Here is a 23686-nt window from a genome sequence, read left to right as displayed (position 1 = left end):
TACTTTTTATCATTTTTCTTGTCGGACCGCCTATATTTTGGTCGGACATAGATATAAATGATTTCAAAAAGTACTAATGAAACACGTGGTACTTTTGTCCAACAAATTATAATCACGAACCCATAATGCTCAAAACTGACATGTTTCGGGTGTTGGATTGGGCGACCGCGTCCTATAAATAAAACATATATAAAAAATATACAAATCTATTATATAAAGATATTCTTCAGATGTGTAGCTTTTTCAAAGCCATATTGATAAAAATTTTGTTTAAAATAATTTTTAGCCTAAAGTTTAATGCAAACAGGACAACTGAAACAGTAAATTATCATCGACAAACAATAGGTTTTTCAAACAAATTTCTTTTTGACTTTTCCCACAATTTCATAAAACTACAGCTGTTTGATACTGTACAAATAGCAAATAGAGTTGTTTGCACTTAAAGCAACAAAAGCTATTTTTTTATTTTTTTAGGGATTTTTCAGAATTATACTATAATTGCGCTTGAGGCGCAATCACAAATGAACAAAAAGCAATTTAGCCAAAGAAGAATCCTCACTCACACTTTCTCTGGTAGAGTGGAGTAGGAAACCAATTTATTACGACGTTCTACTGAAACTTACTTTTATATTTCCATCTTCTTCAAAAATATCTCCAGAACGATATAAAAATGATTTTGGTTTAATATTATTTGAAAAAAGAAATTTTGTTATGACAAGTTTATTAGTTGAACTTGATTTCAATATACAATTTTAAGACTTGTAAATTCATCAAGTTTTAATCATGCTGCAACCTGAAAATTCTCAACCAAATGGTAACCAAAACTATTGCAAATAAATACCAAATGAAAATTGATGATTCAGTATATAGGAATTAAAATCCAATCTCATTTTATTACCAGTTCAATTATCTCAATTTGATATTTAACGTTTGGTTTTCAAAACTTAACTGATTCCTATTTGAAGTGAAGCTCTGAAAAAAATACTTACCAAAAGCTCCCTCTCCAAGTTCTTCTAAAAATTTGACTTCTTTAAAAGTATAGTGAGGCACTGATTGAATACTGTTTTTGTTAGATCCGTGATTACTTCTATGGGGAGGAAGGTGAGGCGGTAGTAAAGAGTTCATTTCCATTGGGGCACTGGGACCTGGACTACCATAAATATTCTTACTAACTTGCGGTAAATCCTTCTAAGCAGAAAATACACGTAAATGAATACATATATTTTTACTAAATATTTTACTTACGTTTTGAAGATTTCTTGTAAGTTTGTTTTTTCTATTACAATAACAGTATGCGAAAGCAGCTACAACTGCAATAAGAGCCACTATCGAGCCTCCAATGTATGTACCAAATACATAAACTGAAAATTAGTGTATTACTATTTAATTTATTTTATTTGTGTGAATGTTAGTATTACCACACTTATTTACTCCACATACTTCTCTTTGATTTTGGTCAATATAACAAAAGGGTTCTTTTTCTAATTCTTTTGGATTCCTAAAACATAAATGGAACCAATTATTTTTGAATCTACTAATCTATAACATGCTTTGTTAGTATGTAAAGACACAGTTTTCTCTATCATCACCAACACCAATCTATATGAAAACATATATTTCTGTCCTCTTCTAACGCATGAGGACTTCTGAATGGTCTAGAAATGTTTCGAATGATCTGGAAAGTTCCAAAATGAGTGCAATTTATTATGATGGATTAGAAATGTTCGAAAAAGTTCTAGATATTTCTAAAATGATCTAGAAAATTCTAAAATGAGTGCAATTCATTATAAGCGAGTTAAAATGGTCGAAAAAGATCTAGAATTTTGTTGGATTGATTTGGAAAGTTCCAAAATGTGTACGATTATTATTATTGATCTAAAAGAACCAAATCGTGATATATGTATATCTAAATATTCTATAGTGTTCTGGTACTGGAAATTTAGGTGTCTGATGGTATATGAACCGAAATTACTCAGTTCAATCGTTCAATCGAGTCGATTAAAGATCAATTGGCGACAAGAGTGAACAGTTACAAAAAAATTCAAGTGATTTTCACAAGTGAAAAAGGACAAACTATTTGAATGTTATGGAGTTTTCTATGTATCTTAACCCGAGTAACTCTGGGTTTCGCTGCTAGTATACTATAAGATCTGAAAAAATGTCATTTTCATTTTTCTAACAATAGATAATTATATTTCTTAAGATCAGAACAGATGAGAAAAAAATTATAATCTGATGCGAATGCATCTCTAGTAACTATAGTCAAACTTATCATGTAATTTTTACCAGATTATTACTTACCTACAATAATTGTGACCTGCCAATTCGGGATTATCTGAAGTAGGAATATGAAATTGATGTGCCCATCTAAGGCAGGGTTTACTAGTGTATGATTTATCTTGAACTCCTCTGTATAATTTTCCAGTATCCCAATAACATTCTTCCTCTAAAATAATTACAAATACAAACTTTTAAATTATGATTTATTTACACAAAAATACTTTTTATATTTATATTTGTAGGTGAATCATAATGTTGCGGGACTAACTTCTAAAATCTAGTTTTCAATTATTTCTGGAAACATACATTAATAGATCTCTAAATGCATTTAATTTAATTCAATGCTTGTTTGCTATGCTAATGGAAAATTAATTTTGATTAATGCTAACGATTTTGTGAATATGTTTAATCTGTCACAAATTCAACTCTTTTATAGATATCTCTATCAACTACTATATATAAATGTTTTTCGTGAAAATTTGACTTTTCAACTTTTCAACAACGGTTTTTATCAACATATATTTTGAAACCTAAAATAAGACAAATCACAACGAAAAACGTATAAAAAGGTCTAAGAAGTTAAAAGTTGAACAAAATCATATGAATAAATGAAGCAAAATATATTTGAAAAGTTGTTGAAGTATCAGTAGGGCATGGACGCGAATGATCATGTGCTCTTAGTAAAGTCGTATATTTACAAGAACTTTGGAAAGACTGCAAGTCAAAACATATTTTTGAAAAATGGATATATCATTATTTTTGTAAAAAATGTAATAATCTATCTTTAACATTACTGGTGTCAAGTTTTTTTGTAGACAACGATCAATAGGGATATAAAATTGAATTTATTAGATCGATATTAGTTTATAAAGACTAGATAGATTACACAAACGATCTGTATTTAAAATAGTCGGTGAATGAATGTTTTTAGCAGCAATTACTTTTTCCTAATTAACTGTAGATGATAATTGGGTTTATAGCTATGACCCCCAGACAAAAATTCAGGGTTTTCAATCAGAGTCTAACATAAAGGTCATTTTTTTATTGGAAGAGAGCATTGTGCAATCAGAGTTCCTCTCAATGGAAAAAACCCGAGTTTAACAAGGGTATATTGAAACGTTTGCGAAATGGTATATAAAGAGACCTAAATATGGACCAATATACACATTAAGCACCAGATTTAGCATAATGAAATTTTTATTTTTTCTGAAAATAAAAAATTAATGATAGTGAACAATTTTGATAACATTCTTGCCATTGAAGAGGCTACGATAAAGCTTTAACAAAAGAAACCTTATAAAAATGCTTCCAGTCATAGATTCTACATTGCAAACCAAGGGTAATACTCTAAATAAAAATAATTCAAATTCTCTGCTACTTTTTTATTTTGTTTTTAATAAAATAATTCACTGTATTCTTTGATAACTTCTCGTGCAGAAAGGAAACGCTGTAAATAGTGAATTTTACCAGGAGAACACAAGATACCAAAAAAAAAAACAGCAAAATGCTTTTAAAGTCAAATAAAATATGCCCACTACCGGTGTTACAAGGGATCCTTTTTCTACTAGATAATGTGTGGATTAAATCCTCATGAATGGTGTATATGTAGTCAGTATTTAATCTATGCTGAAAACCAGCCACACATTAAATTCAAAGTGATAGTTTTATATTGCAATAATTTATAAATTTAGTGAGTTGAGTTAGCAGTAAACATTATTTAATTCAATTTTAAAATATATATTGAGAATTACAGCATGTGTTCAGCGTGAGACGCGTGAGAGTAGAAAAAATTCAATGAACAGAAAATATCAAAAATATTTTTCACTATACAATATCGTATTCTCAGTATAAACAAAATACAATTGTAGACTTTAGTATTAAAAAAAACTTTATTGTAAAAATTCAAACAAAACAATTTTTTGAGGTTAACGGTTAATGCACGTTATTTCTCTTTTGCTACTGATCATTGACTCATAGAATTAATGTTAAAAATAGAGAGAGCAGCATATAAGTGGAATTGGAGTATTGGGAGAGAGAGAAAAAGAGTAACAGTTTACACTCTCTGTCTCTCTATACTCTCTATTAAAATGAAAACTTATTCTCCTCTTTTGCCGTTCCTACTACTTAAAACCTTGTCGTCATTGCAATATAATCAGAATAAAGAGAGATAGAGAATGTTATACCAATATTCGTTTTATCGTATCATATCCCAACCCACCAATAATGAGCACATCCAAAATTATTAAACTAAATATTAACAATAATATTATATTTCCAGTTTTATATCTTTATTTGTGACCACATTGTATTAATATTTTCCTAGGATCAGTTTCAATTTATTATTTATTAACGAAGTGGTATTCACCTCACAAGTTAGCAAATAATATTTCTATTTAAACCAAAATATTGTATTAATTTACACAGAGGTGTTTGAAAAGCATGATTGTAAAAAACGAGTGAATTTTGAATATTAAACATACCTCTATCTACGTTAAGTTCACCAACACCAAGAGTAAGACAATGTTTAGAACTGATGTCGACTTCTGTTGGCAGTTGCTCACAAACTTCTAATTCCATAATTTGACCTAGAAATAATAAAATTGACGACATAAAAACTGAAAACATTTAGCAAAGTATGATTAAAAAAACAGGAATGGAAAATATGATAGGTGGGAATAAAAAAATTGTATCCTGCTGATCATGATGAATCTAAAACATTTTTAATAAAGAAATGTTGTTGTATGAATCTCAAACGGATGGTTAGAAGTAAGGAAAATTATTTCTTAAACCCACTGTACACGGTCAAATTTGTTTGTTAAACTTCCTGTTTTTATCAAACAAAAGTGATTACGACCAAACTAAAACATAAAATAAATTTGTTAAACATATTCATATTTCGTTTTTTTTTGCCGTGAAGTGGCGTTCATGAAAGATAAAGCGTTTTTGGCATTGACGCTGAACTATGAGCATTTGGAATGTTTACTTTATACCCGGCAGACTGTTCCACGATCGCATTACCATAATCAACAGATAAGATGATAATTAAAAACAAGAAAAAAATATGAACAATAACTGGAAAAAAAAAGAAAAAACAAGACAAAAAGTGCAATAATCAAATTAGAGCCTATGACTCCATAAAGCAAACCATACGTGAGCGGGTTTCAGACAAAAATGGGTTTCCACGCACATTCCTTAGCTAGCCCAATTATTTCTAAATTGGACTCTACCTCCAACGGCGCATTACGATAAATTAAGTTTTTGTACAATTTAATAAATACACCTGTTATAGAATAGTTTGCGTTTCAACTTTAATTAAAAAATTTTTTTTATTTACACAGCCTCTACATTCAACTTCGCTCATACTATACACATATTTACTCGCTATCGGTTGGTCGAATTGTGATAATCTTAAATGTAATGATATTAGATATTGTAATAGCTTTTTAATAAAAGTTTCCATCGAAAAAATTCGAAAAATTTAATAAAATCAATGTTAATTCATCTCATCGGTAATTTGAGATGGAAGGAATATTAAGCTGAGCTTCGGGCTTCTCTCTACACTCCCTAATTTGAAGCAACTACCGTCTTTCGTTTCCAAATAAAAACAAATGAGCTGTTTTTTTTAACGTGGTATGAGGATTTCTACTCAATTTTAAGATAAGGCAACACTGATTTTAAAGTCAAATTTGACATTGACATCAAAGAGTTTGACATTTTCAATGATTAACGTACTCGAAACGTGTTATCATTGAATATTTATAAATACATTAATCTTGGTTAAAGAATGGAGTTAAATAGCGAACATTTTCGTGCGATGATTTTCTATGACTTGCGACGTGGATTAAACCAACAAAATCAACTTGCTTCAACTTTTGGTGGTGAAGCATTATCTCGAGCCACCGTGTTTCGCTGTTTTTCCGAATTCAATCGTGGTCGCACGAAGGTCGTCCTAAATCAGCTACTGTGCCAGAAAATATCGATGTTGTGCGTAAACTGATATTGCAAGATCGTCATGTGACATATCGTGGGATTGAGGCATACTTGGGCATTAGTTCCACTCGTATACATTCAATATTGCATGAACATTTGGCTCTCAAAGAGATTTGTTCGAGTTGCATCAGACAATAGCTCAAAAAGAGCTCGTGTCGATTGGTGCAAAGAGTTAGTCAAAGATATACCAGCATTTGTTTGCGAAAAGTGTTCGAAACAATCACAGACCACGAATCATCTCTCACACATCAGTTCAAACAAAAAAGTCGTCAAAACATCGAAATTATTGGTCCTCTGCCGTAAAGTCCTTATTTCTCACCCAATGATTATCTCTTACTCAAACGGATCAAAAATAAATTGCGAGATCAATGCTTTTCTACACCCGAAAAAGCGGTTGATGCGTTTAAATCACATGTTTTGGAGGTACCTGTATCTGAATGGAAACATACTTTGACAATTGGTTCAATTACATGCAATGGTATATTGATCTAAATGGAGAATATTTTGAAAAACAATGAAGCCTAAGTAGGAACTATCGAGGTTTTGTTAAAGTTGTTATGACTCAATTTACTATCCTACTCTAATAATGTCTGGGGATGTTTTAGAATCTTTATGCTTGCTACTAAAGAGCCATTTTCATTTGCTCCCTTTCAACGGACACCTTTTGATACATTTAGATGGTTCTCTTTACCTCTGCACTGCATACTATAAAGTAATAAAAAAATTAAAGGCGATGAAACACTTACTTATAACTAAATGTCTTTTGGCAATGCTGTACTCTTTGCTACAAAGTTCATTTTCCAATAATAAACATTCATCTCTGCATATTCTTCTAAGTGAATTTGTCAATTTTGTGCGTATATTCTTGAATTTCTGTTTGTTGTCGCTCGTTAAACTGCTGAGTTCTGAGAAATGTTGTGTATGGTATTCGTCAATTTGTTCATGGTCAATACACAAAGGAAATGCCGAAAAACAAACACTCGGTTCAGCGAATTTACTGCAGATAGGTGATATATCACTAAAAATATAAAATACGTGTGAATTTTATTACTAATTACTTCTAATTTGATTCGCATCATTTGTTTTTACTTTAATGAAAAAGTCGTGATCGTTTCAATAAAATAAAATTTCGCTTCGATCAAATTAGACGAGTAACAAAAAGATAAAGAATATTATGTCCCTAATCGGAAACATATCGAACCACGATCATTTTTCTAAATTATGTAATAAATCTTCTGGAGCTTGCAAATCAGCTTTTTGATACGATCATTAGAAGCCGAGAGAAGGAAAGATTAGATGAACTAGTGCGTAAAGGCTGTGAATCTACATCTACACTTAAATCAATTGATCTTTTGTGTATCCCAGACTGTTTACCAGTCAAGTGGCAACGACTTTGCATAGTGAGCTGCCGGTCAGGAGCTGTGCGGTTTACCTCTTCTGGTTTTAAGAATATTGAATTTAAGGGCCATAGCCCTTGTCTAAAGACAGCTTCGCCCACATACAGGAGGTGTTTGGCGGTTTCTTTGGGTCGTTGCAGAAACGACAAGAGATGTTAAGAATTTCTTCGATGTTCTTCAGATGGTGGTTCACCAGATAGTGTCTAGTGCGCATATAAGTAATTCTTCTTATCTCATCTTCACCTAATGGAAATATTTGTTGGAACCATTTGGAAGAATAAAAAAGAAATCTCTTAGTTGTTTCAGACCTGGGATCTTACTCCATGATTTCTTCTTGTTTCCCACTTATGATCATGACTTGATGGCGTTTTGGAAAACCTATAAAAGGTTGTAGTTCTTTGGGAGTAAATTTTATAAGAGCCAGGTACTTTGAGGGCTACTCTGCTACCTGATGAAATAAAAATCTTTGCATTGGAGCAGATGTAATATAAAAGGTACTGAGCCCATTGGGATAGCGAACTTAGTTCCTGTGCCATATATTCTTGTCCCTACTTTTCCATCAGTGTAGAATACCAATAAATCTCATGGGTTTTGACATGAATTTGACATAGTATTGAAATGGCCAATATTGGTTGTTGATAACTAAGGAAGCGTCATCTAACAATCATGATGATAAGTGGGAAACGAGAAGAAACACAGAGTAAGACTCCGGGTGTGAAACATGTTATTCTATCAGCTTGTTCAAAAAAGCCCTTTTATTAAGCAAAGATGATCTAAGAAGAATTCCTGGAATGCTCAATGGACAGTTCTTATCGTTTCTGCAAGGGACCCAAGGAAACCGCCGAATACCTCTTCTTTGTGTGAGAGGCTGCTCATATATAAGCACTATGGTACTTACATTCAAGCTTCTTAAAACCAGAAGAAGTAAACCGCATAGCTCCATGACCGCTAGCTCACTGTGCAAAGTCATTGCCATCTGATTGGTAAACAGTCTGGGGTACACAATAGATCAATAGGTCAAAATGTTGGATGAAGAACACTTTAACTTCAGTATCTGAAGACTATAACTTGGTTATCGAAACATATGTCAGAAAGTGTAATTGTGAGAGTTAGTGTAGTGGTAGTGTAAACAGTGTGTTCAGTATGAATATCACCAACGGTTCCAGAAATTAAAGGTTCAAGAAATTCCAATTTGTTTATATTTTGAAACATGTCTTTAAGTACTTACTTCGATTGTGAAATTACTAAAAACGCAGCATCTAATTTATCCTCAATGTCTTTTTGAGAATATGGTGGTTGCACAAAAACAAACTTTCCAGCTAGGTGTTTCCTGCATTTTTGCCCAACGTAAAGTTGACATAGTGGTTGTGAACTGTTATAAGGTTTAGGTACATTTTCTGGTAGTTTACCACTTGAATCCAAATCAAATTGAATTGGTGCCGAAAATGTTTTAGATTTGCTACCTACTGTAGTTAAAAAATCATTGTGTCTATCTTTTGCGATACTGTTGGGTACAAATGTTGTAATTTCTCCATAACTGAAATAAACAATCCAAATACATACTAAGCATATAATAATTGAAATAAAAATGGAACTTATTAGAACCATTTAATAATTCAGGTTCTTATAACTAATAAAATAAATGAATCAGTACATAATTTTTTTCTTCCAATTCAAAAATACTACTATGAAGAATTTTATGAAACGTTCTAATCATTAGAAAGCGAATAATCCATACGACTATCAATTAATTTGTATTTATATCCATTGATTTAATTAATCCACATAATTAAATGAAAGATTACTAAAAGTTAATTAAATTAAATTTGGTTTAATTATTATAATTTTTCTCTCTCTATTGACAATATAATACATGTTATAGAAATATTTAATATGTTGATTAGTATTAGTATTTTACATTACGAGTTTGGAAAGTGATGCATTTCGCACTAGTTACTGTTTCAAAGAGCCGCGTAGCGGCAAGTTCTGAAACGTAACGAGTGCTAAATACATTTTCCAACGAGTTGTGTACCTTATTTTCCTACGACCACCTTGCAGATGGTACAAAACAAGTACCTCCGTATGGCTATTAAATATTCATGCTACCCAAAACTTCCAAGAACTTCGTGGTTACATGACATTTACCTGATGTTTGAGGGGCAAGGGGAAAACGAAACTTTGTATGACGCACAGATTTCAAAAACGAAAATTTGGAACATGCATAGTATGGAAGTATTTGCTAGATCTTCTTGGAAGTTTGTGCTGAAGTGAGTTTATCAAGGTTTGCTGCAAAGACTCTTCAGTAGGTCGTTTGGAAAATGTTATAAAGAAATTTTGAAATATTACAGGTAGATATCAAAAGATTTTTTATCTATCGTTGAATTAAAAAAATGGAAATATCATATTTCCAAATATTGCTAATATAAGTAAATATCAAGTCAAATCAATATGTCCCAAATACAGACGCCGTAGTCTTGCCAACAGATAGTTGCACGTTTCGGACATCTTTCAGCCACTTTTAGTGGAGGGAAGGAAATAAAAATTAAACAATAGTCGTTTGAAAGATGTACTTGAAAAATATTAAAAAATGTCTGATATGTTGATGTGCTATAAAATGTTGGGGTTGAGTTAAAACATTAGCGAATTGAATTTAGTGCTATTATTAGAGTCTGAAGGTTTAAGATATGTTATGTTTCTGAATAATGGAACACCAGATTGGTATCGGAACGTACTCGATTCTATTTCGGTCAGGCACTTGTTAACTGTCAAGATAACTTTCCTCATGTCATGTCAACAAGCTGAGATTATAGTTTCTCATATTTTTTGTATTATAACTATACTACTTGTGAAGTTTTAAATAAAGACTGTATTTTATATATAACAAGATACATATATCAAATGAAAACTAGCTAAAAAACTTAAGTAATACCGGGAAGAATTAATAATAAAATTATTTTTTCCCCTATTAGTAAGGACCATGTTCTTAGAATGTTATAATCAACTGTGAGGTTCATATTCAGCACCTCAACGGCATTTTGAGATTAATACTAAAAGCCAATAGAACATGGTTATTCTAAATTCAATACATTCTACGCAATGTGTTTAGTGAACTAATTTACTTACTCCAACACCAAAATTTTACTTTAAAATTATGGTAAGTTTGAAATTGCTAATAAGCATCATCAGTAAATCATGCTCTTTATAAGGTTAGATAAATTATGATTTCAAATGTTTACTTTAAATTTGCTAGTAGTGGTAAAAATAGTATCTACACCAAGATGGTAAAGACATTTATAGGCCTCGCACCCTATTCCGCTCGAGAAAAAGTCCGTTGCGAACGTATCTTGGTGCTCTGTGAAAAATAAAAGTCTTCATCATCTTGGTGTATACACCGACTTGGTGTATATAGAAGTGTCAACAATAATAAACTAATGTAATGCATTGTTACCTGTTTAGATCGCTGTTTTCAGTCTTCAATGAATTAATAACAGTACTACCTAAAACAAAATGGCATTTAATATACACATCTACTATATTTAATATTCAATATTTTTTCTGGTTTTATTCATATTGTTAGCACTAAATTTTGATGATAATAAAACAGATATTCATATTTCAACACATATAGGTAAGAATATAGTAATAATGAAATTACAGTTTGTAACTGTTCTATATTTAAATGTTTGATTCATCATTGTAACCTTCTTTTGCTTTCATGATTTCGGAGCATAATTTTGCCATTCTCTAACAATATCGAAAAAAAATGGTCGTCTATTTGGTTCCATTGGTTTTTCAAGATATTCCAAAGATATGAAATGGAAGTAGGACACTGCTTTCTGTCTCACCTACCCAATTCGTCTCAAAACTCAATCGGGTTGAGGTCTGGTGACTGTGAAGGCCAAATCATTACTTCCAGGTCATACTTCCTTTCTAATTCTTTGAAATACTCTTCACACGGCTCCGAGAAATGCTTGGGATAGGTGTCATGCTGGAAGATAAATTTTCTGTTGATTAGGCGCTAGTCAGAACGTAGTACATTTTCCTTTAATATTTTTTTATAGCCTTCATTCTTTGAAATCTCTTCAATTTTTACCTAACACCACCGATCCTGCTCTCAATATTCTTTTCACTATAGAAGTACTCAAAGATTCATTGGTCTGAGCACTAACTCTGGGCCTGTGAATTGTCGATCACGTTTACTGAGTCAGTACAATATGTTTTTCTTCAGCGGTTGTGGTTTTCGGAAGTCGCCCGGAATGTTTTCTATCACCAAAGCTCCTGTTGTATGCTTATTTTTGACGTTGTATTTCATGGTACATCGAGGTATTTTCAATTAGGAGGCAATGGTACATTTACTTTTGTCTAGACTTGCGATTAATGCACGAATTTCAACATAGTTCCTTGGTTTTACTCATTTGAAAACTTACAAGTCTGAATTTGCGAGAATGGAAACATTTCGTATACGAACTTCACATAAAGATGTCTTGGTTCAAAAAGTATAATTGCATTGTACAGGGCTAACTGGGACTAAACTACAATCATAAACACTGTAGAAATAATTCACATTCAGTAACAATCAAATCTGCTGGTACTTGTAAATTTTATTGTTGTAAATTGTTGCACTCACCAAAACAATATAAACATGCGCTCCGATGTTACTTTTTACTTATAGATAAAATAATGAAAAATTGTTTAAAGTTTTTTAAAATATATTTTTATTTTGATACTCATGTTATAGGTGATCTTATTGATTAATATAATTATGAAAATTCTAATTGTCAAATTATATTTTGATAAAGATCGGAAACGGTAGAAACGTCAAGATTTTATCTATTTTATAAAAATAAATGGAAATTATGTAAAAATATGAATTAAAATAATACACCCAGTATATTTTCACACACCTAGACACTGTAGATATAAATATGTAATTAAAACTGCTGACTTTTTATAAATGTTAATAGTTTCTAGTAACATTCAAAACAGTTTATATTTCACTGATAAAAATGACAAATCAGAATTCTTTGGAACATGCTTATATACAAACTCGACAGTTTTTTCTAGTAAATTGTAATTATAAACTTTAATAACTTGTTTTATACATAAAGTTATGAAAAAATGATCAAGATTGAAATAGGTCGAAACCGGAAGTTTTTACATGTTATTAAAATCCAATTTTTAATTAAAATAGTTCTAATATCAAGATAATTTAGCGACAAAAACATAGTTAAGGATATGAAAAACTTGGAAATTTATTGAAATATACATTCATACCGCATGTTTAAACGTATTCAGAAACAAAGCCAATCATTCTCAGAATCTCCTCTCTCAGATTCTCATAATTAACAAATGTTTTTCGGAAACTTCAATAGGTGGCAATTTCCCATAATATAGCAATGGCTTCGTAATGTTCATGATACTGAAATCATTATAAAATTTATTAGGGATAAAAATACAAAACCAGGGTTGGTACTGGGGGGTTGCTATCGCACCGAGCGCTGTCATGGTGACAGGGACTGAAATTAATAAAAACTTGATTTTCACAAGGGGGAAATCGCTTACAAATTGAAAGATCAGAATTGCCTACTAACGGATATTAAAAACAGTTATCATATTTGATATGTGTCTATGTTGATAATATGAAGAAAAAAATATATAGTTTTTTGTAAAGGATGAAATGAATAAATAGTCAACCGACTATAGAAATTATTTCGGCAATTGAGATTCATGTTTTGTATTCCAAAAATTAAAAATCTTTGTGAATTTGCATTGGGTCCATTTCTTTTAAACGCAAGTATTCAATCAATCCGCGTTACTCGATACGATCTATTTTTCAGACGTGTCTGTTTCTAATGTGAGTGGATACATAATCTGTTATAAAGTAATGATAAATAGTTGTTTTGGTTTATAAATGGGTCAGGGGCTGAGCAAAGGGGTCGAGTTTCGTATAAACAAAATTTTTCGAAAAATTCGTATCATTTGAAAAATTTTGCTGTAGAAAACTATATCAAATTCTATACTGTTAGTTTGCTATTGCCATTTATTTTCGAAGTTTTCTTAGTTAGTAGAGTTGCATTCTGCTCTATTAAGAAATATATCCTTTGTTAAATACACAATTTTATAACTTACCATATTTATTTGGTTCCTGATTTATGTCCAAATAACTAACAGACCTAATTTTTTCTATTCCATTTCTTGCTATACATTCAATAAATCCTCTATCGAAATACTCTAAATTTAATATTCTTAAAGTTGAAGTATACAAATTCTCTTTGTGCTAGAAATAAGAAATTAACATACTTTCAAAAACCGTTTTATTTACTGATTATATCATCAAAATACGCAATGAACAAGTAACATTTGATAGATTCAAAAAGATTCCAACCTAAGTAATCAAATGTATAATGTCATAATAAAAATAACAGATATTCAGGCAAGGGTTAGGGCATCGCACTGCCATAAAATTTTAATGGGTCAATTAGACTTCGCAGTGGATAAATCTGTAATACGTAATTTCGATGATGCTTGTGGGCGTATCGTCATTCAAATTTAAAACAACGCTGTAAAAATTTTTTGTAAAATTACTATTGTTTTGCGAAACACATGATGAGACTAGTTGTTAATTCACAATTTCTTAATATAAATCTTAGTAATTTAAGTAACTATACTTACTTGTTTATTATTTATATTTAGTATATTATTATCTAACAATGTTAGAAGATCAAAAAGAAACTCTAGATTTTAATTTACTGTTTTTTTTTTGTAGAATTACCAAAAAAATTGAGATGGAAACATTTGAGAGATGGCGCTAGCTACACCGTTTGCATTTGTTTGCGTCTAAACACTTAATCCTCTTATTTTCAAATAAATTTGTAAGTTTTAAGAAGAAGACGGGGATTTTATGTAAAAATAAAACCTGGAAAAAATCACAACTATATCATAATAGGATGACAAAAACAGATAGTTTTTTGTATAGTGAATACAAAAAATATGTTGTTTTCCATACTGAGCTCGAGTTAATTGAGTGATAAAGTAACAACACTGCATAGTGCATGAAAATCTTTGATTGAAATTACAAAATTATAAAGAAAAATTGCTAATCAAATTTTCTAGTACCGCTTAGTAAATTTTATGAAATGTTTTGTGATATTTTTAATCTGAATTGACTGGTGAACCGGTTCTCCAGCCCCCTTTTACATTAAGAATGAGCAAAAACAACACAAAACTTTAAAAAAACAAAAAATAAATAAAATTCCTCAAAAGAAACCCAAACTGAGAAGAGCCGTTTTGCTTACAAGCTTCATTTTCGTTTTCTTCTAGCCAAAATCTACCTTCAGAAACAGAAACCCCACAACACCAACTCTGCAGAGGAGCTATTCCTATATCAGTGCTTACTCCAACAAAACCCCTCCTTACAAAAATCCTCCTTATCCTACCAAACTTTAACCAACGAATCTCTCTCTCTTTGAACTATTTTGTTTAGTAAATTTTCTAAATTGTGCGTTGAAACTTTGATAAGATTATCAAAGAAATTTTTAACAGTGAAAATTTAGTTGATAATAGCAAGGTTGTCAACTTTTTTGTAATAAAATAACTGATTGTGAAAGATATTTCGTTTGCCTGATATACCTGTATGAATTATATACTAAGAATATAAGTCGCTCAAATTATTTACAAGTTTCCTCAAAAAAGAGAAAGCAATTGATTCAACTAAAGTATTATGAAATGAAGTAGTGCGGGGCATTTGGGTGGAGAATTGCTAGTGGTTAGTAAAGTTTTAAAGATGCTTAAAATAGCGCACAATGTTTTTATATCTAGCTCAAATTTTCGCAAAATAGTACAAGAATATTTTGACAGCTTGGTAAGCGAAAGAATGCCCCTGAAATGCGTTAAAGATAAATAGAGGACTTATCTGTGTGATGAATACCATTAAAGGCCGATTCCTGATGTAAACTGTACTTTCCGCTTGTCGCTACCGTTTACATTTGCTGTTACAAAGTTAAAAATATTGAAATGAATAAGAGTTTCCGTTTGACGTCACCCTTCCTCAGACTTTCAACATAAACGAATTTTACCTTTTCTCGTCGGCCGTTCGAAGCAACTTTAGTAGCAATCATATCCGTTTGTCACGTGATTTTAATGTATGTGGTTAGAGCGTGTTGTTGGGGTTATTTATTTTTCCGTTTGTTTGTTTATGTCGTCCATAAATACCGAATTACAAACAAAAATATCACGAAATCAAAAAGCAGTACACACGTCAAAAAGAATAACAACATTTTTAGGTTTATGAAAAGGGTATAGAATTTGCTACGAGATTCAAACGGTAAACGTCACCTGTGAACGGCAAACGGAAAGTCAAGGTTATGAATCGGCCTTGAGCAGTGTTTTGGAAAATTACAGTCGGTGAAAGTTAGGATTGGTTCAGACAATCAAGCAGATTTCGATGCTATTAAATTTTAATAATAATAGTGACGCCCATGTTCTACAGAGGATGCTAAGTACTTTGGATGAGGAAATATAAAGTTCTATACTTCTGGAACAAACCTTGTATATTTGTGGAAAAAATAAATACGATTTGACCGTTCTTCATATTTACGAACTAGAATAATATATTATATAACGAGTTTGGAAAGTGATACATTTCGCACTGGTTACTATTTTGAACGGGCCGCTTAGCGGCGAGTGATGGAACGTAACGAGTGCGAAATACACTTTCCAACGAGTTGTAAACACTATTTTTCCTACGAACACGTAAAAAAACGAAAAGAATCATTGTGAAATATTTTATAACTAAAGAACAGAAAAAGAAACAATAGAACAATAAATTTTTGTAATTATATTAGATATCTAATAACAACTAAATAATTATTAATGATTTTGTTTTACTTTTTTTCTGAGACGTTATAAAAGTTAAATGTAAAGTTGTCATTATAACAATCACTAAATTGCAGTCGATTTTGTAAATCATATTGTATACTTCTTCAGTCTTCCTAAATTTGGCCTTTTGCCTTTCGGCTCCCAGCCAGATTCATATTGTATTCCCGTATTCCCTCTATCGTTCGAGACCATATATAACATAAGAAAAAGAAGCATTTTAATACATGTATGGTTTGTTATTTTTTAGTACATGTGTGAAATAAGCTACTTTCTTAGGTAAAAATGAGTTTGCAATCTATCATTTTCATAAGTGGTCGAAGGAAAAATCTATTGAATTTGTATAACAACTAAGTGAATTTAACACTTTTTCCGGTCTTTCCAATTATCAGTTGCCGCCTTTCTCCTCAAAATAAACCTTCTTACGTGTTGTCTCTACAGAAAAGCACTTTCTTCTTCTTCAAGCAATGACGGTTTATATTTTTGAAGATAGCCGATAAACACAATCTCATGACTGTCTCAAAAAACCATCAACATCACTTTTTCTGTCTTGAATTTCTTCTTTTGAGAAGTGTGGTGGTGTATAGTTATGAATCGGTGCAAAAATCCGACCACTTACTTGAACCCCATCAACAAGGTCTGAGAAATTTTAAGTAGAATACGCATGCATAATTCCTCAGTCAGTACATGGGAAATGAGTCCTTTTGATATACCGATAGCCTCTTTTATCTCTCTAACCTGAATCTGACAGTCGTCCAGTACCATTTGGTCAACTTTTTCGTTGAGATCGCTGGTTATCATTATAGTTTTTAGCCGTCCCAAAAACTCGTCTTCATTAAAACTGATAGGCCACGTTTGAATTCAGCTGCTGAAAATTTTACGGTTGTGGTGCAAAAATTTTTATGAACATCCCTCAACGACTTGTTTTCATTTTCAATCCTTATTTTGAAACAAATTTCTTGAAATGAATTACAACCTTAACGTTTTCAATGTAGTATTATGCAATAGACTCAATAGTTTTTTGAACAAATTATTATTTATTTACCTTATTTGCAATTTTATATTTTTCATTGGTTTCCACGGGTACGAAGTGTCGCCAGCTAATTGATACTTTAGAATTGGTGTGATTTGTATCCAAGTTTTTTACTTCGCATACGAATTTAGCTGCTTTGCCTACATTACGCGTGACATTTGACAATTTCGTGATAAAAGTCAAAGAACCTGGAATGCATTATATCAAGTTTTAGTTTACATATATAATATATAGAAAATAGTATAATTTTATTCAATGGTAGTCATTTATCTAGGGCGGTCTTAGATATGGGGCCGGTTTCATCACGTTCTAATAAAGTGCCAAATAGTTATTAGCCACATAACTTTAATAGGAACTTTTAATTGTCGAATAAATGTTTACCCTAGTTGGTTTAAATCCGAACTAACTGATAAGTATTTGTCACTTTATTATGTATTCAACAAATAGTCTATTGTTGGCAACTCTATGAAAGATGTCTACATAGCAATCGTCCATGTATTGAATGTGTTTTTGTTAAGGTTAATGTTGAAGTAGTCGCTAGTTGGAGAAAGATGTGTTAGTCTGAAAATTATAGTTTATATTGAAAATAATTGATAGGAAAGAAAAAAGAAACCGGTTAAAAAATTTCATCATCGGACAAACAATTGTAATGATTAATTTTACGACGAACGGAATAAGCTCGTTCTGAAATTTGCTATATTTCCTCAATCAATTCTTCATCAAACAAATCTTCTAAATCTTGAAAAGCATCCATATTAAATATTTAATTATTTGTATGACGAATATTTCCAAAAATTAACTAACCAAATATAGGTATCATGAACAAACAAGCCACTTTTGATGTATATTAAAAATTAAGTTTCTACTAAACTCTTTAATTGACACTTGTGACTGCCTAATAACTTATTTGGCAAATAACTCGATTTACTCGGAGGTTTACTTTATTAGAAGGTGAAGACTCCGATATTTTGGTTATTCGGTAAATAATAGTTAGTAGGGACTTAATTAGGAAGTGAAGAAACCCGGCCTTTTCTCTTAGGGTGGCACTAATTATAAGTGAACCTACGCAGTACCCCGATACATAATAGAGGAGAAGAACCAAATTCATCTGCTGTAATCTTGTAAAAATTATTGGTATTATGTGATGTTTGGAATTTGGTTAAGTAAAAAAAGCTAAAATTGAATATGTACCAAGATAATGTTATATTCTATTATTTTTTTAACAGAAGTTTTTCTTTGTTTAAGTTATAACTCAGATATTAGATATTGCTATAAGTTGATATACTTTTTGGGTCTCTTTAGGATCGAAAAATTTCTGCAATGCTTTCCTTTGAGACATCTAAAAATTACTGAAGAAGAAATAGCGATAAAGATATACACAATTAATATCTCGAAGCGTCAAAAATTCCTACTTAAATATAAAGAGGTATTGAAAATCCAATAGAACTCCAGAAGAACTTCTTGGGATATTAAATGTTTTACTCTCCAAAGCTTAAAAATTATTTAGTATATTTAAGCAATAGAAGATTTTTTTTTCTGGTTTAATTACACACGACAAATTTCTTTGTGAAATAACAAACTCCATCCTTTCAGTAGAATAAAATCAGCGAGGAAAGGTTTTTTTTTGATTTTATTGGAATACTGAACTTTATTCTAATTTATGATATCCAAATTTTTATGTTATTGTTTGATGATATTTCTTTTTGCCATTTATAACGTACATGTTCTAATTTGCTTGCAATTAGAGATAAATGAAATTCAAATAAGTAATTGTTACATACCGTTTGATGTAGAATTTATATTAGATATATCCTCATAATCCTCATCGTCCTCGTATTCTTGACATAATATTAATGCTGAAACAAAAAAGAAGTCAGAGATTTTCAATGAAATCACCATTAAAATACTCAGTTGAACTCGAGTTTCTTCCTTGTCTTTCAAAGTAATTTCATTTATTTTTGTTATAATCGGCCTTGGGTTATAGAACTATCGAAAATTAATTGGAATTAAATTATTTGTGATTTCAATAATGTTTGTTTATATTTTATACTAGCATGTTCAAGTTCTACATTTAACCATCTAGACGCTTCGTGATTGGTTCAAGAATTGCAGCTAAACATTTTGTGGTGTACAATTTGCTTCAAGCTTAATTGTTTTCACTAATCTTGTACTAAAAAAACTGCATTTTTTACTTTCTTGGCAGACCTTTGCTTTTTTTGTTTGGTTGGTGATTCTTCATAAATCCACGCACGGCTCTCCTTCCGGAGAGGAATATCAAAAATGTTATATATGTTTCATCACCTGTTACTATTTTCGAAAGAATTCTATGACTATTATTCCCTTATTTGATATTTATTTGACATTTTCAGTGTGATCATCACTCGCTCTGCCTGTGTCAAGTACTGTGAATTGTTTGGGGAGTTATTTTCAGCCACCTAGAAGATTTTATGTACAAAACTCTCAAAGAGGTTATTTTTCTGAGGTTTTCAGGTACCACTTCCAAAGGTGTTAACACTATTTATTCAAGATACTTAAGCCTTTTCATGGAATAGACAGGATATTCGCAGAGTAGATGGTTTTCAGTCTCTATAGCGCTTTTTACTTGCTCTATCTTTTGGAAATCGTTAAGCATATGTGACGCCCAACGAATAACAATGTTTTTACGGATCATAACTTGGATCTTGTACAATGATACATTTTACTCTATCAAGTTGAAATGGAGAGCAGGGCACACCAACATGTGCCTAATTCAAAATCGACTTGACAGCGAAATACAGTTGATCGCAAATGGTTTTCATTACCAAATACATGTTACAGCCGTACAAGTCTTGCTACTTAAAGATTGTGGTATCCAACTCTAACTCCTCTAGTTTCGTGGCATATAGAAATATAGATCGAACTTCGTAGTACCCAACTCGCATGAGGTTTTACAAAACCCTTCAGTATATATTGATTTGAATTAAACTGGATTGTTCCCATCTCATTTCCTGTTTTAAATGCATTTGAATAACAAAAAGTACTATTCTATGAGAAATAGTCTTCAGTAGTTCCAATAGATCTTACAAATTTGGTGGTTAGTTAACTGCCGTCTTGTACACAAAGTAGCCTGGTTTCAAAGTCAATTAGAGAATTGATATAAAATTTAATACTAAGGCAACGGAATTTTTACAAAAAAAAATGATGCGACATTTTACTTAAGCAGTAATTGTCTTCTAACTTCTAACATTCCATTTTTTTAAATAATCTCCCTTTAACTCCACACAATTATTCAAGCTTTCCAATTACTTCATTCACTTCAGAAACTTATGTTTCGGTAGTTCCGCAAAATACGCGTTTGTTTTTTCCATCGCCTTTTTATTTGTATTAAATCGCTGGTGGACGGGCAGTCGCATTTTCATGATGAAACCAAACTTTTTTCGGCAAACATCAAAATAAGTTAAAAGTGATTTATTCAAGATGATATTTTTCACTATTGCACTAAAAGGTTAAAATGGTAGTTAATAAGGCTCATAAGTGTGGATTAATTTTTTTTATGTAAAAACAAGCACAAGAGGGTAAATTGTATTACAAAGAAAGGAGAACCGATAAATTGACGTTCTGCAAAAACTGCTCTAGGAGAGATTATGTTGGACAGCTCGGAAGAGCATTTGTCGTGGTAGTATCGGTAAAACAGAGAGAGATCAGCGACTTTTCTTCTATAATGTAAACTATTCAAGTTTCTGGTCAACTCTGGATCACCTGTAAATCGAACTGCTCTCTTTTGTATTGAGTCAAGCATCCTAATGGTATGCTTGGGAGCGGAGCTCCAAGTGTGCAAGCAATACTCCAAAGATGGACGATTCTGGACCTTGCAGAGAACTAGAAGCTGTCTTAAAGGCAGCTCCAAGGTTTTTTAAGCTATTATAGCTAATTCGGCTACGTGATTCCACCAGGACATATTGTTCCAATTTCAACATCTGACAAGCGAATTTGTGATGATAGTGATATTTTATGTCCAGACAGGACCAAATCCTGAGCTGGAGTGCCAGATGTTTGGGTAGTTGCAGCGTTAAATTCAATCAAATTGCTTCCATCCCACTCTAAAATATTTTAGATATTAATGGTAGTGAACTGTTGCTGCCTACGAATTTTGGTCTCAGTTGAGATTGGGGCGGCTGATTTAAGTGAAGATACAGTGTTATCATCGGCGCATCTCAACGTCGGCTTCAAATTTCTCTGAAGTGTATCCATTGATAGCAAATTGTTAGTGTCAAATCATATTTTGATAAAGACTGAAAGGAATCGACACGTCAATATTATATCCTCTTAAACGTAATTTTGATTGATAGAGACCTAAAATCAAGATAATTTATCAACAAAACCATATAAAGGACGTCCAAGAAGTAAGAGATCAAAGAGAAATAATTATTTGACAGTAGTTTTATGATATATCTGTTTTTATTAACGCAATTGATTTATGTTATCACAAATTCACTATGTCAATTAGTGTTCAGTAGTGTGTTTAAAAATTACTCAAACTTAGTCCAAATAAATAAAATGATCTAAATGAAAACATATAAAAATGAGTTATTTAATTTTCTTACAGATCTATATAATTGGCTATTAATGCATGCCACTAGACAATTGTATACTTTTATTTTAAACAATTCAATTGACAAGAAGTTTATTTTTAAAAATACTTTTCTAAGCTTGTTTGAATATTAACATAAAGAGTTAAAAGACATTTTTGAAATGTATAATTTAATATAAACACAAATGAAAATTTTAATTCAACAAAAAGGTTATTTTAGATTTATTCATGTAACAAATTCTTTTCTATTCTTGTATTTTTAAAAATAAATACGACTAAAAAATTTTCAAATAAATTATTTTAGATATACATTTCACTTTCGATAATAATGTGCCGAAATAGACGCAGTATGGAAAAAAGTCGTGAGCAGTTTCCAGTAATACCAAATGTATTAAAAGATATGATTCAATAACTTCCAGATTTTGAGCTGTAATTTTATTACAAAGTAAGATTATTTGTTTCCCTAAATGGTTAATAATTGTAGCTTTTTCAAAGCTATGTTGATAAACCCCTAAAAAATCATTTAGTGATGAATCTCGTGATTTGGCCTCTGCCAATCAGTGCGGGCGAAGCTTTTAACCTTAAAAGTAGCCTTAAAAAAATTTGAATAATATTTTAAACACGTAAACACTCATCTTAAAGTGAATGAGATTCACTTTAAATGCGTTGTTTATTACATATTTTGATTGCGAAAAAAAATCAGAGCACGCCGAGGTCACTAAGCAGGAAACAAACTGATATATCAGTTTTTCTATATATAGGAAAACGTTTTCGAGATGATTCCATATTTAAAACTCATTTTGTATAAGATTAGCTTGATTTTATTTATTATCTAGTCGACTATTAATAATTTGACACTCTTTGATCTGAATATCTCTATAATCAGAATTCAGAAATAATGTTAATTGATCTCATCGGTAATTAAAGGTTGAAAGAATATTAATTTAAAGTTCGGGCTCTCTACATTAGAACGTATTGTCACACACAGTACTATTTGACTTTTTTACACATACTTGAAACATCGATCGTAGTCAAAAATGGAATTAAATCGTGTACATTTTCGTGCGATGAATTACCGTGAGATTGAGGCATACTTGGACAATAGTCCACTCGCATATAATCGATATTGAATGAACATTTGGCTGTCAAAAAGATTTCTTAGCGTTGGATACCGCATAATTTGGCAATCGCTCAAAAAAAGGTCGTGTCGATTGATACTGGAAAAATTGAATAGAGTTGCTTCAAGAGGTTCAAATATGAACCGGAATTTTTTAATAAACGCGCGAAGCATTTAGTGTCGTAAAATTGCCAACACTGGATGTTAGACTGGTCTGTTACGAAATGTAGGGAACAGCCGGGACGGTTAACCTCGTTCTTTAGTGTACTTATAGCCATAATCAAAAAGGATGTATCAGTGCCTGTTGCGCAACGCCTCATTATTCGTTTTCTGCTTAAATAAAGAAATTACTACAACAATTCGGGGATAAGTGCCCCTCTAATACTCAAGTTTTGCTTTCCAATAAGACCGAGAAGTGGTGGTAA

General features: G+C 31.3%; 1 protein-coding gene across 4 annotated transcripts in view; it reads right to left on the bottom strand.

Moving 5' to 3' along the window:
• Positions 1-23686, bottom strand: part of LOC130890782 (tyrosine-protein kinase transmembrane receptor Ror-like) — a 116496-nt gene that overhangs the window by 11359 nt on the left and 81451 nt on the right. The window contains exons 2-12 of one of the 4 annotated variants that reach the window (XM_057795099.1): positions 19356-19430; positions 17587-17762; positions 13797-13944; positions 11116-11164; positions 8896-9204; positions 7017-7288; positions 4761-4865; positions 2302-2446; positions 1419-1498; positions 1246-1361; positions 990-1188 (exon numbers count right to left, since the gene is read on the bottom strand). In XM_057795099.1, the coding sequence (XP_057651082.1) occupies positions 990-1188; positions 1246-1361; positions 1419-1498; positions 2302-2446; positions 4761-4865; positions 7017-7288; positions 8896-9204; positions 11116-11164; positions 13797-13944; positions 17587-17762; positions 19356-19430 (1674 nt within the window). The remainder of the gene's footprint in view (positions 1-989; positions 1189-1245; positions 1362-1418; positions 1499-2301; positions 2447-4760; positions 4866-7016; positions 7289-8895; positions 9205-11115; positions 11165-13796; positions 13945-17586; positions 17763-19355; positions 19431-23686) is intronic. The other 3 variants (XM_057795100.1, XM_057795101.1, XM_057795102.1) reach the window with 3 other exon arrangements.

The sequence above is a fragment of the Diorhabda carinulata genome, chromosome 2, assembly GCF_026250575.1.
Source record: "Diorhabda carinulata isolate Delta chromosome 2, icDioCari1.1, whole genome shotgun sequence".
Taxonomy (NCBI): Eukaryota; Metazoa; Arthropoda; class Insecta; order Coleoptera; family Chrysomelidae; genus Diorhabda; species Diorhabda carinulata.
Note: the sequence above shows the minus strand (reverse complement) of the source record. Positions and strands in the feature narration are given on the sequence as shown.